At 40.7% G+C, this 11,083-nt stretch overlaps 1 protein-coding gene across 6 annotated transcripts in view; it reads right to left on the minus strand.

Annotated features, from left to right (window-relative positions):
* upSET overlaps positions 1-11,083 on the minus strand; it is a 38,179-nt gene that overhangs the window by 5,791 nt on the left and 21,305 nt on the right. For all 6 annotated transcript variants that reach the window (XM_065506454.1, XM_065506457.1, XM_065506452.1 and 3 more), the window contains 3 exons: positions 8,568-9,160; positions 8,305-8,497; positions 40-8,195 (listed from right to left, as the gene is read on the minus strand). In XM_065506454.1, the coding sequence (XP_065362526.1) occupies positions 40-8,195; positions 8,305-8,497; positions 8,568-9,160 (8,942 nt within the window). The remainder of the gene's footprint in view (positions 1-39; positions 8,196-8,304; positions 8,498-8,567; positions 9,161-11,083) is intronic.

Here is an 11,083-nt window from a genome sequence, read left to right on the forward strand (position 1 = left end):
ATAAGACAGACAAAATTCCAGAGATCTTTCTCTGCTTACCTTTTGTAGAATCCTCTTCAACGAAGGAGGAAGATTTCAAAAGATTATCATTTAAACTAGTACTGCTAGTTGAACTGTTGCTGCTATTTAGAGAATCTGATGATGACGATGTCACGGCCGTAGTAGAGGACATTATTTCCTTTTGAATTTGTGAGTCTACAGATTGTGTCAAACGGTCGGGAGAATTCAAAGTACATTTGTTTGTTAATGGCAACGTCGTTGGCGCTAGAAGCGAGGACGACAAGATCGTTTCTAAGGGCGTAGGTGGAGTAGTTGGTGTGGATGTTAAACTGCTACTGGCACTAATTGAGTCATTGGATGAAGATTGCTGCATACGTTTGCGATATTCGTTAATAGAAAGCTTTCGCTTTGGTTGTGGCGGTGGTTCTGGTGCCGTTAATTGAGGATTCAAACGCGGATCATGGCTTGCAGTTTTCGTGTGTATTTTTAAAGGCGTAGTTGTTGCAGCACTATTACCAGAACTTGAACACGACGGCGTCAATGTCGCCGAAACGCCGCATACAACTGGAGGTGGAGCAAGAGGGGCTGGCATATCTGTAGAGGAATCCTTAGGGGGTGTATTTGTTGATGATGATGCTGCTGGTGCGGACGCAGTAATGATGGTTGTTGAGCTCACCACAGCTGCATTAGAAGCTGAATCTTTTAGGTTAGTTGTATTATTTAGCCCAAACAAGGCTGTATGTGACACATAGCCACCCAATGTGTTGTAGCTCTTCAATTTAGTATCTAAATACTCTGAAAGAACACCACCTGCAACTGGTACAGATGCACTTGCTGGTATTGGAGGTGGTGTTGTTCCAGTCGCCACCAAAGTGCTCGAAGGTGTCAATGGTGTAGGTAGATTTGAAGGCGGGGCAGGGTTGTCCAAGAGCTTGCCGTAAATGGTGTTGTAGAACGGCAAATGATTTGTAGTACTAACATTTGGAGTAGATATCGGAGAGGACATGGCACCACTAGGGGGTGGTGTAGGTGGTAAAGGTGGCTGCTGCTGCTGATTATGATTACTTTGGACAGATGTAATAAAACTGGGACTATTCACATGGTTTGGAATGTTTTGTGGTAGTACGGGCGGTGGAGGTTGTGGTTGTACTGATGGTAGCGGTGGTTGTTGTGGTTGTTGTTGATGACTTGTTGTTGAAGAACAGCTTGTTGCAATAACAACATTATTAAAATGTGGTAAAGTTGGATGTTCTCTTAAGAATGAAGTTGTAGGTGGAAGTGGAGGCTGTGGTGGTGGTTGAGTCACAATTGTAGGTATAAGTTTAGGATCCTCTGAGTGTGCGGGCGACGGAGTGGATATAGGTGGTGTCGGTATTGTAGCCGTTGTAATTACAAGTTGAGAAATTGGTGGTACACAGGCTTTAGAGAAACTACTAGTTGCAGTTGCACTTGAAAACTTCTTCTCATGTTGTTTTTCAATCTTGACAAGTTGCTTGTTGGCGCCATTTTTAAGCTCATCCTTTTGAGATGATGTCGGTTCTTTTCTCGACTTTTTAGCCGCTACATGACCTTGTTCGTCAACCGCTAATCTTGAAGCATCTCTCTTGTGTTTGCTACCACCGGAGACGCCACTGTTTAGCAAATGCATGTCTTTCGTTAGTTCCAATTCGAAATTGAGTTGACGCTTTTTGCTTGACGGAAATGGTGTTGTGGGCGTGGCATGTGAATTACTACTGGCCACATTGTTATTGCTACCCGACGAGGACGAGGTTGTTCTTTGTCTTTGATGCTTTTCCTTGTCAGAATTTGAACTTGTAGTAGCAGTTGTAGAAGAACTTGATGGATAACAGTTTTGTACCGCTAAAGTGGATGAAGAGTATGAGGACGTTGAATTATTGGACGAGGTAGAAGATCCAGATGATGACTTCTTCAGAGATTTCAACTTCTTCGAAAGCCCAGTGGAAATAGTAGTTGAGTTTATTACAGCGTTCTTGTTCAATAAAGAAGACGATGAAGAAGATGATATTTGCGGTGTTGAGGAGTTTTTATGACTGTTTGAACTGCTAGAACTGGTCGTTCTTTCACGTTTGTGCAATTTTTGTTTCTTTGAGGAACCACTCGGCGTGGCTGATGATTTGTGGTGTTTTGAACTGGATTTATCTGATTTTTCTTTGCCCTCGTGATGGTGATGGTGATTGTGGTGGTGTTGATGATTAGACGAAGAAGAGGACGAAGACGATGTCCTGTTTTTGTGATGGTCATTGTTGGCGATTAAGCAATTAGTGGATGATGAATTGCTATTTGTGTTTGCCGATACAGAGGAAGATGATTTTGTTTTTTTATTACGAGACTGCAGAAAGAGTATATTTTCTTTATGGAAACTATGTAAACGTGCTTGTATATCATCGTCGCTCAAAGATTTATGACGTTGAATAGGAGCTGCAGTTCCGCCTACAATAGTTGTTGTAGGGGGAGGGGGAGGAGTAGAAGCGTCCACGTCAGCAAATGTTGTATCTGCAGCTACTGTTCGGACCGCCAATAATGTAGATGAAGACGATGACGTTACTTCAGCTGTGTCACCACCCATTGACTGCATTTCTATTTTAGCAGATTCTGTTTTTGGCACTTTTTCTACTTCGTTGGTGGTAGAATGGGGAACAATAAGTTCCTGCCTCTCACACTCCTTTGAATGTGCCTCAATTTTTGATTTTTTCTCTGGTTTTATATTTACCTCGTCGGCTCTAGGTGTTTCTGGCTTTGTTACCTCTTCTTTAACAGAATTTAGCTTTTGTTCGTCTGCTTCTAAGTTCTCTAATTTTAGTCTCTTAGGCTTAGGCTCTTCAACTTGCGTATGAGATTCATCCTCAGTTTTTACTCCCAAATTTGCATGGCTATCTTTTTCAGTTTCAACAACTTCAATACCTCTGTTTGAAGTTTGTTCTTGTTCGGCAACATGGTCATCCTTAGTAATTTCTAATTCAACCTCTTGTTTTATTTCAACATTTTCTGATGAAGACGGTTGATTATTAATTTTCTCATCATCTTTAAATTCTTGAGTTGGTACTATTATCTCTTCCTTCCTCTCTTTGTGTTGGGTTACCACAACATCATCTGCGGCCATACTTTCTTCACGTTCAACATCAATTTTAACATCTTCCGTTCCGCTGGTGTCTTCTGGCTCAATTTTAACTAAGTTATCCTCAGCTTTAATCATTTCTCTGCCAGGGCTAGGAGATCTTAAAATATCAACATCATCTTCTTGATCATTGAACTCAGCAGGGCCTGTTTGATCGGTTTGTTGAACAGATGTCACTGGAGATTCTTCTTTTACTTCGGATTGCACATCAGCATCTTCATGTTTAATAACTGTTTCTATTTTGATTTGATTTTCCAAAAGCTGGCCATCCTCCTGCGGTGAAGTTGTCACATCAACATCTTGTTCTTGATCCATTTCTATTTTTGGATATTGCTGATGGTCTTGTTGCAAATGATGCTCTTGCTCTTGTGGTTGTTGCTCTGGAGCTTCACTCATCTCACATTTTTCCACATCTACATCAACGTCTTCGTGCATGTCCTGAGAGGGAAGATCTTGCATCCCTTCTTTGATTTCAAATTTTTCTTGAGTGTCTTTCAACGGTGAAAATGACATTTGATTGGATGAGTGGGCTTGCTGTGGTGCTGCCGCAGGTGGTGGAGATGGAGCAGCATTCGCACTCAAATCACCGCAATTCAGCGACTGGTTTTCGTCCACTTCATCTTTGCCAGTTAGTAACAGGCGCCTCTTTTTTAAAGGCGTTGTAAAACCATTTGGAACGTGATTCGTTACTGTGGTAGCTGGGAAGCATGTAGCAGCTGGTTGTAGTTGAGTATGCGCAAATGAACTACTAACTACAACCGTAGTAGGTGATGGAGTCATCGAGAATGAATTTTGAAACTCCTCGTGAGTTTCCTCACTGATTGCTTGCCGTAACCAACGTTTCTTAACGGACGAATTGTTGCTACATGTGCTGACTTGTAAAGGCAAATGGAAATTACGATTGACACTAGTGACGCCTTGTGGAGTCGAAGGATTCGGGCCAATGGTTAAAGGCGTTTTTAACGTCAAGTCTACAGCTGGTGTCGGCAAATTTACGTACGTTCTTTGCTGATGCGGATGTTGGTGCTGATCATACTCGTAGGAATGTTTAGCTGGTGCGGCAGATGCCTCTGTTTGTTGTATAAATTCCTCAACTTTCTGTGCGGCAATACTTAAATTTTGTGGCTGCTCTGCTTCGGTTTGTGATTGTTTAATATCACTCATTGCTGCTTGAAGTAATGAATCCAAACCTCCCGATACTATCGGAACACTGGTCGGAACACCACTGCACCCTACAGAAGCCGCTGGTGTTTGTGATGATTGTGGTGCTGGTTCAGGCTGAGGTGTCACATTGTTTTCGTGAGTGTTTTCTTCCGCTTGATGCAGCCAATTGTTCATCAAATGTTTTTTGGTTTTTGCCTGTAGAGGATACTTGAATTCCGAATTATGTACTTCAGCACTATTCCCATCTAAATTGGATTCCAATGGTCCGACCGCAGCTTCTATCAATAAACAGGCACTGCTAACATGCGATGGTGGTGTGGGAGGTGTGGGAGGTGAGGGTGCAGCGGCTTCATTTGACGATATCATGTACTGAGATGACGATCGCTGAGGTGATTCCGGTACGTGCTGCTCATCAACTGTTGGTACGGAGGAGGAATTTATAGCAGGAGAAATGGGATTGGGATTCGCAAAAGCCATCAGTAGTCCAGCTGCCTGGTCAACATTATTAGTTATTGATTCATTGGGCGTTCTTGCAGTGGTGGCGATACCACTCGCCGCTGCACTTGATGTCGTAGGAGTTGAAAAATTCGATTGTCTCGCTGATGCCATTGTTTGTATTGGAGGGGAGTGTAATGCTGCACAGCCATCTGATTCCGATGTAATCGCATCGTGATCATGCGGACTACTCTCATCAACAGATTCTTGACTATTCATTCGACTTTGTCTTCGTTTTCGCTGGTTATTGTAGGAACCACCTTGTCCAGCCTTTGCTCCTGCCTTACGTTTCTTTTTTGACCTTCCCGCCGTTCCGGTGTGGCTGTTCGAACGTCTCGATCCTGCAGAGTTTTCTCCCGTGTCAAATGATTTATTCGGTGATGTGGGAGTTGTATTGTGACTGCTGGAGTTTTGACGCTTGGTTGTTTTACTTTGATCTTGTTTTCGCTGTTGAGAACGTTCCATTTTTTCTATTGCTCTTAAAATGGCCTCCATTTTACGATCTTCTCGGGATAACTTGGGTTTTTCTTTGGGCGTTAAGGAAGAGGTTGGAGTGGATGCTAAGGTATTGTCTTCATTATGATGATGTTGCTCAGTATCTTCGGAAAAACTAGTGGTACGACCATGTTTGCCGGGAGTTTTACGCCCCGGGTGTGTGTTGTTTTGTTGGGAATGATTGTTTTTCTGTGGAGATTTTGTTAGTTGATGTTGTTGCTGTTGCTGTTGCTGCGGTGATGAAGATAAAGAACTAGGTACCGATGTACTTGTCGTCAAATTTTCTGGAGTTTGGTTTTGCTGATGAATATGTTGCGGTTGCTGGTGTTGCTGAAGCTGTTCCGCTGATACTTCAGCTGCTGGCATTAATACAAATTGTTGGTGTTGGACTTGCTGTGGCTCAACACTTGCACACTGGAGTACTGGAGATGGAGTTGCTGCTACATTTGGTGAATGTGACGCATTGAGGGACTGTAAAGCAACAGCTGCTATGGTTGCTTCTGGTGAAACAGTTTCCAATAGACCAGTAGATCCTGCCACTACAGTGGGCGTATGTTGAGATGCTGTGAATTGAACTTGGTGTTGCTGTTCTTGTAACAATAATTGTTGCTGTATCTGATGCTGTTGTGTTTGTGCTTGAGGCGGCGGTATCGGTAGCGGCAGTGGTTGTTGCGCTGCTGCTGGTTGAGTTGGCACGCACAATATCGCCTGTGATTGCTGTGGTTGTTCAGTTGCAGCATACACATTCTGACCAGTGTTAAGAGTTGATGTTGTTGCAGTTGTTGCTGCTGGTTGAGCTATCACACTTAAAGGCTGCTGGTGTGTAATCATTGCAGGTTGTTGTAATATTAACGGCTGCTGCTGATGTTGGTGCTGATGCTGCTGGTGTGGATGATGCGCCATGTCTGAAGGTGTCGTTAGCATTAGCGGTGTAGGCAAAGATTGCATCAATTGCTGTTGCTGTGGCAATAACTGAACTGGCGATCTCATCTGAGTGTTATGCAACAATTGATGTTGGTGTTGCTGCTGTTGTTGTTGTTGTTGGACTTGCTGTTGTTGCTGCTGCTGCTGTATTGGTGAATGCATATGTTGCGTTGGTGACGGTATCGATACTGACGGCGACGACGACGATGTGCATATACCAGAATCAGGCATTATACTCGTCAGAGTGGATGATGAGGAGTTACTATTGCAAGAAGCTGTTAGAGGCATTAGTGTATTGACCATCTTATTTGCCGCTGCAATCTTGCCCACATTACTGGGACTATTTAGACCCATGGCAACTATGTTTGTCGTTGTTGTCGCTGTTGTTGTGGTGCCCATATTGCTATCACCGCTGGCACTGGATGAGATCGATCGATTACGATTCAAATTCTGCTGATTTGCTTTACGCTGTTTCGCCGTTAGATTTCCAGCATTTCCGGGTCCTCCTCCGCCACTATGCGTTAGTGATTTACGTCCCGCATTTGATTTTGCCGCCGGCGGCAATTGTGGTAACGGAGGTCCAAATAAACAATCTTTCGTTAGACCACACGCACACGGCGTACTTGTGGGCTGTATGACCATGGAGGATGATTTCTTATTCTCCACGGCCAGTAAGTCGTGTGGTTCATGACGAATAGTTATTTCGGTGCTGGCTCGGATGTCTGTCAAAGCCACTATAAATAAATGGATGGTACCCTTTTCGAATAGATGTTGTATCTCAGCATTTGGACGGCATGACCTTCGTACAAATCTTGCTTCGTTGCCATATGTTCGGGTGTCAACACATATTTCGGGACCTTTAAGGAAAGTTGGCGGGCTTTGCTGAGCTGGTAACGTTGTAGTGGTGGTGGTATACGTTCCGTCTGGATTTAACGTCGTTGTGGTGGTCGTTTGGGGCATTAGGTGCTGGGAAGTCGTCACCTCAGTGCCTGGCAACTGATAGAAGAAAATAAAGGGGCCGGGTGTTTTGTGGGCCTTGTAGCTAGCCAGGTGGTAGTTATTCGGGGGCGGACTATTCATATTCATTGACGTGTTCTGCGTTTTGTATTGTGTGGTCAGCATGTATTTACCCCTCAGTTCACAAATAGGCGAATTGGGTATTATATCCAAATTACTAATGAGAATTTTTCCACCGGCATGCGGCACTGTAGTGGCACGATTTTCTAAGCTGCCATTGCTGAACTCTTTCAGTATGGGATTTTCCGTATTCAAAATACTTTGCAAAAGGGATGGTTGCTTGGTGATGGCATGTAGACGGGCTCTCAACTCTGGCGAATAGTGATTGGTTACAGCCAGTTCGTAGTTTTCGATCCATTGCCTTAAGTTGGCAGCATGCTTTTCAGCCGCTGTCATGCCAACTGTACTTCCGCTACTATCGTGTGCTCCACCAGCCTTTTTGCGTTTTGTATTCTTTTTGGCTTCTTTTCGCGCAGGTTTACCACTGGCGCTCAAACCAGCAGCAGCCGCAGCGGCCAACTTTTCGGCTTTCTTTGACCTTTTGCCAGAAATTCCATCCTTGACCTTTTTCAACATTTTAGCTCCTTTCTTTAAATTTGAACTACCAGCTGCTAGTAGCTGGAGAGCGGCGTTTTCGGCCGCCATATTACCTGTATGATTAAAGCCAGCTCCAGTGGACCCCGCCAAACGTTGTTGGGTTGCCAAGACATCATTGGGTAAAAGATTTGCTACGTTACCTACACTAGCACCACTTGCAGAACCAGCTGCTCCCATGGTACCAGCGGAGGCTGCAGCATGTGCTTGAGCCGTCAGCATAAGTTGTTGCTGTTGTTCTTTGCGCTTCATTAGCTGCAGAGATCGCGCTCGCGCCTTATCCACAGCACGAGGTTGACATAATTCACACAAATACTCGTCGGGTATATTCTGCCGATCGATTCCCATGCAGTCAACATGTTGCCAAGCACTAAAATTATAAAAAACGAATACAATTTTGTTTGATTAATAAATAGCAATAAGTTTTTTCCTCGAACAGAATTAAATAATACATCTATCGCAAATTATGTAATACATACCAACATTTATCACAACATATCATATAGCCATCATCGTGAGTTAGATCACAAATACAACGAGTAAATGAATCATCTTCAAGCTCCGCTTCAGGAGCAGTCTCAGTTTCCTCGCCTGGATCTATATCACCAACAGCCAGTCTGGAACCAGTACTAATTGCTGAATAAGAGTCCTCATCTTGTTGAAGGCGGGATACTGCAAAAAAAAAAAATGCATTCCTATTAGTGACAACACACTTTTTACATATAGCCATCCATGTACTTACATTGTGAACCATAAAGTGCATAATTTTGCTGAGCTAAACCGCAAGTTCCTGCGGCTGCAGCTACGGCTCCTATACCACCCAAAGACCACTGCTGGCTATGACCTGTAACACTTGAAGAAGTTGCTAAAGCCGAAGCATTGGAATTTGGAGCAGGTGGCAATTGCACAGCAAATGTTGTAGGCAACTCCAAAGGCATGGGATTGACATAGGTGTGATCGAATAACACTGCATGCAGAATACGTAAGCGAATGTCATCAGTATCCACTGGCGCTGGTCTTATTTCTTCGCCAATTATGTCGTCATCATCATCGTTCGATGAATTGTTAGCACCCGGTAACGTTTTAGTAGCTTGCAAATGTATGACTTGAGCCTGGGGTTCCATTATTAAAGCCGATGGTGGTATAGAAGGCGGCCGTGGCATGGGCAACGGTGATGGCGACGCCGGTATTGATGTAGACACTACTCCACCCATTAGATTGGAAGCGGAACCGGAAGCTGCAGCTGATGCCATTACCCCCATGCTTCCGCTACTCTGAGCCACTGCTGCAGTTACTAAATTGCTGTGATGACTGCCTCGCAGGGAATTATGATTGCTATTATTGTTATTGATTTGGTTAAGGTTGTGGTGGTTGTGGTTGTAGGATGAATTTGTTATTATTGTGGTCATGGTAGCACAATTTGTTGTTGTTGTAGAAGATGTTATATTGTTGGTAGTGGTAGTTGTTATAGTGGTACATGAAGGTAAAGGAATAATAAAATCGATTAGTGATGTTGCACTAGGGGATGTATTGTTGGTTGCATATATAGTGGCCGTTGTTGGAACCACAAATGCACAACCAGAGTGATAATCTTTAATACTATTATTGTTGGTATATTTTGTTTGAATAAAACACATCAATGGGAAAAATAATTTGCGGATTTGTATATTTTTTTATGTATTGTGGAGGGGTAGATGATGGGTATTAAAAAAGAAAATAATGGAGAAATAAATTGAACGTAAAACAGAAAAAAAACAATAAATTTAGAAATTAATTTGTTAAGGTAAATTAGAATGAACATACATACATACATATTTGTATGTATGTAAATAATAATATATTTAAAAAGAAAAACAAGAACTAAATTTATGCAAGTGTAGTAAGAATAAAAAAAGGCAAAGTTTACTTTCACTACTAATATGTATTGAAAACTTTTCTGTTTTATAAACTGACATGGATGGAATTAACCACAATAATATAATGGTTGTATTTATAACAAGATACATGATTTAAAAAAATATTAACTCAAATAAATATGTGCTTCCTAAACATAAATACTATGTTTATCATTCGAATAATCGATCCCTAATTGTCGATTAATAAAATAGTCAGTCGAATAAATTTATTTTCAAGTTAAAATTTAAAATAGTTTTTAATTTTATTCCAAGTTGGTTACATTGAAAATTTTATTAAAAACAACTTTCTATATTAATTTTTCAATCGACTTGGGATTAACACACCAATATCAGAACATTATTTCTGGTTTTAAATATATTTTATTGAATTATTCAAAAATTTTATAATGGTTATTCGTTCGAATAATCAAGGAAATTTTGGGAATTAATCGATCACTCTAATAATAAAAAAAAAAATATAAATTAATTTTATTAAATAAAACTGGAATAATTAACAACCCTTATACTAAATACTAAGATCAAGTTTTTGGCTTGTGGACGATTAACAATTTTAATAACGAGCCGAAGAAAGACTTTTTTAAATCTTAATAATATTTACGAATTTTTCGAAAATATAATCCTTTTATATTTTTTAAAGTGTGTAATACAAAATAGTAATATGATAAAAATTTGCCATATTCGATCATGTGTCCTGAATAAAATAAAACTTACCTTTCTAGTGTTAGTTTAACTCTAGTTTCAATAATATTTAGATATTACAAATCATACATATCGTTAGCTTAGTAAAAATCTTTAGTTTAAAATGTTTTTGAAATCTGTTAATGCAGTTTTAGTACATTTAGGTATCATTTGTAATTATAAATAATCACAGTTTAGAAGAAATGCGTTGACGACATATAAAACATTTTTTGGTATTTACCACATTTTCTATTATTTAGTGGACTTAGCGCATTTTCTTATAAGGTTTTTTTTCTTTATTTTTATCGTTTTAACTCTGTTATTCGATTTAAAGTATCTTTTGTCACTAATGTTGTTCTCAAAAGGTAATGGAGCAACGTTTTTGATATCAGTTGTCGAGACGATAATAAATTTCAAATTATTGGAGTCCGTAAAATGTTTTTTTCTTATTTTTGTGAAAAAGCATAATAAAGTAGCTTTACAAAACACGTAAGTAAATAAAATCAATTATAAAATAAATGATTTATGGAACATTTTTTTTTGGAATTTAAAGTCAGTTGACTCTCAAATTGCCAGGTTGTCCCACGTCAATTTAAGTTAGTCCCTAGTCGACCTATATCTTCATATAGGAAGCTGGAACGCTTAACCTTGTTGTTAAAATCAA

Source organism: Calliphora vicina, chromosome 3 (genome assembly GCF_958450345.1).
Source record: "Calliphora vicina chromosome 3, idCalVici1.1, whole genome shotgun sequence".
In the NCBI taxonomy this organism is placed as follows: Eukaryota; Metazoa; Arthropoda; class Insecta; order Diptera; family Calliphoridae; genus Calliphora; species Calliphora vicina.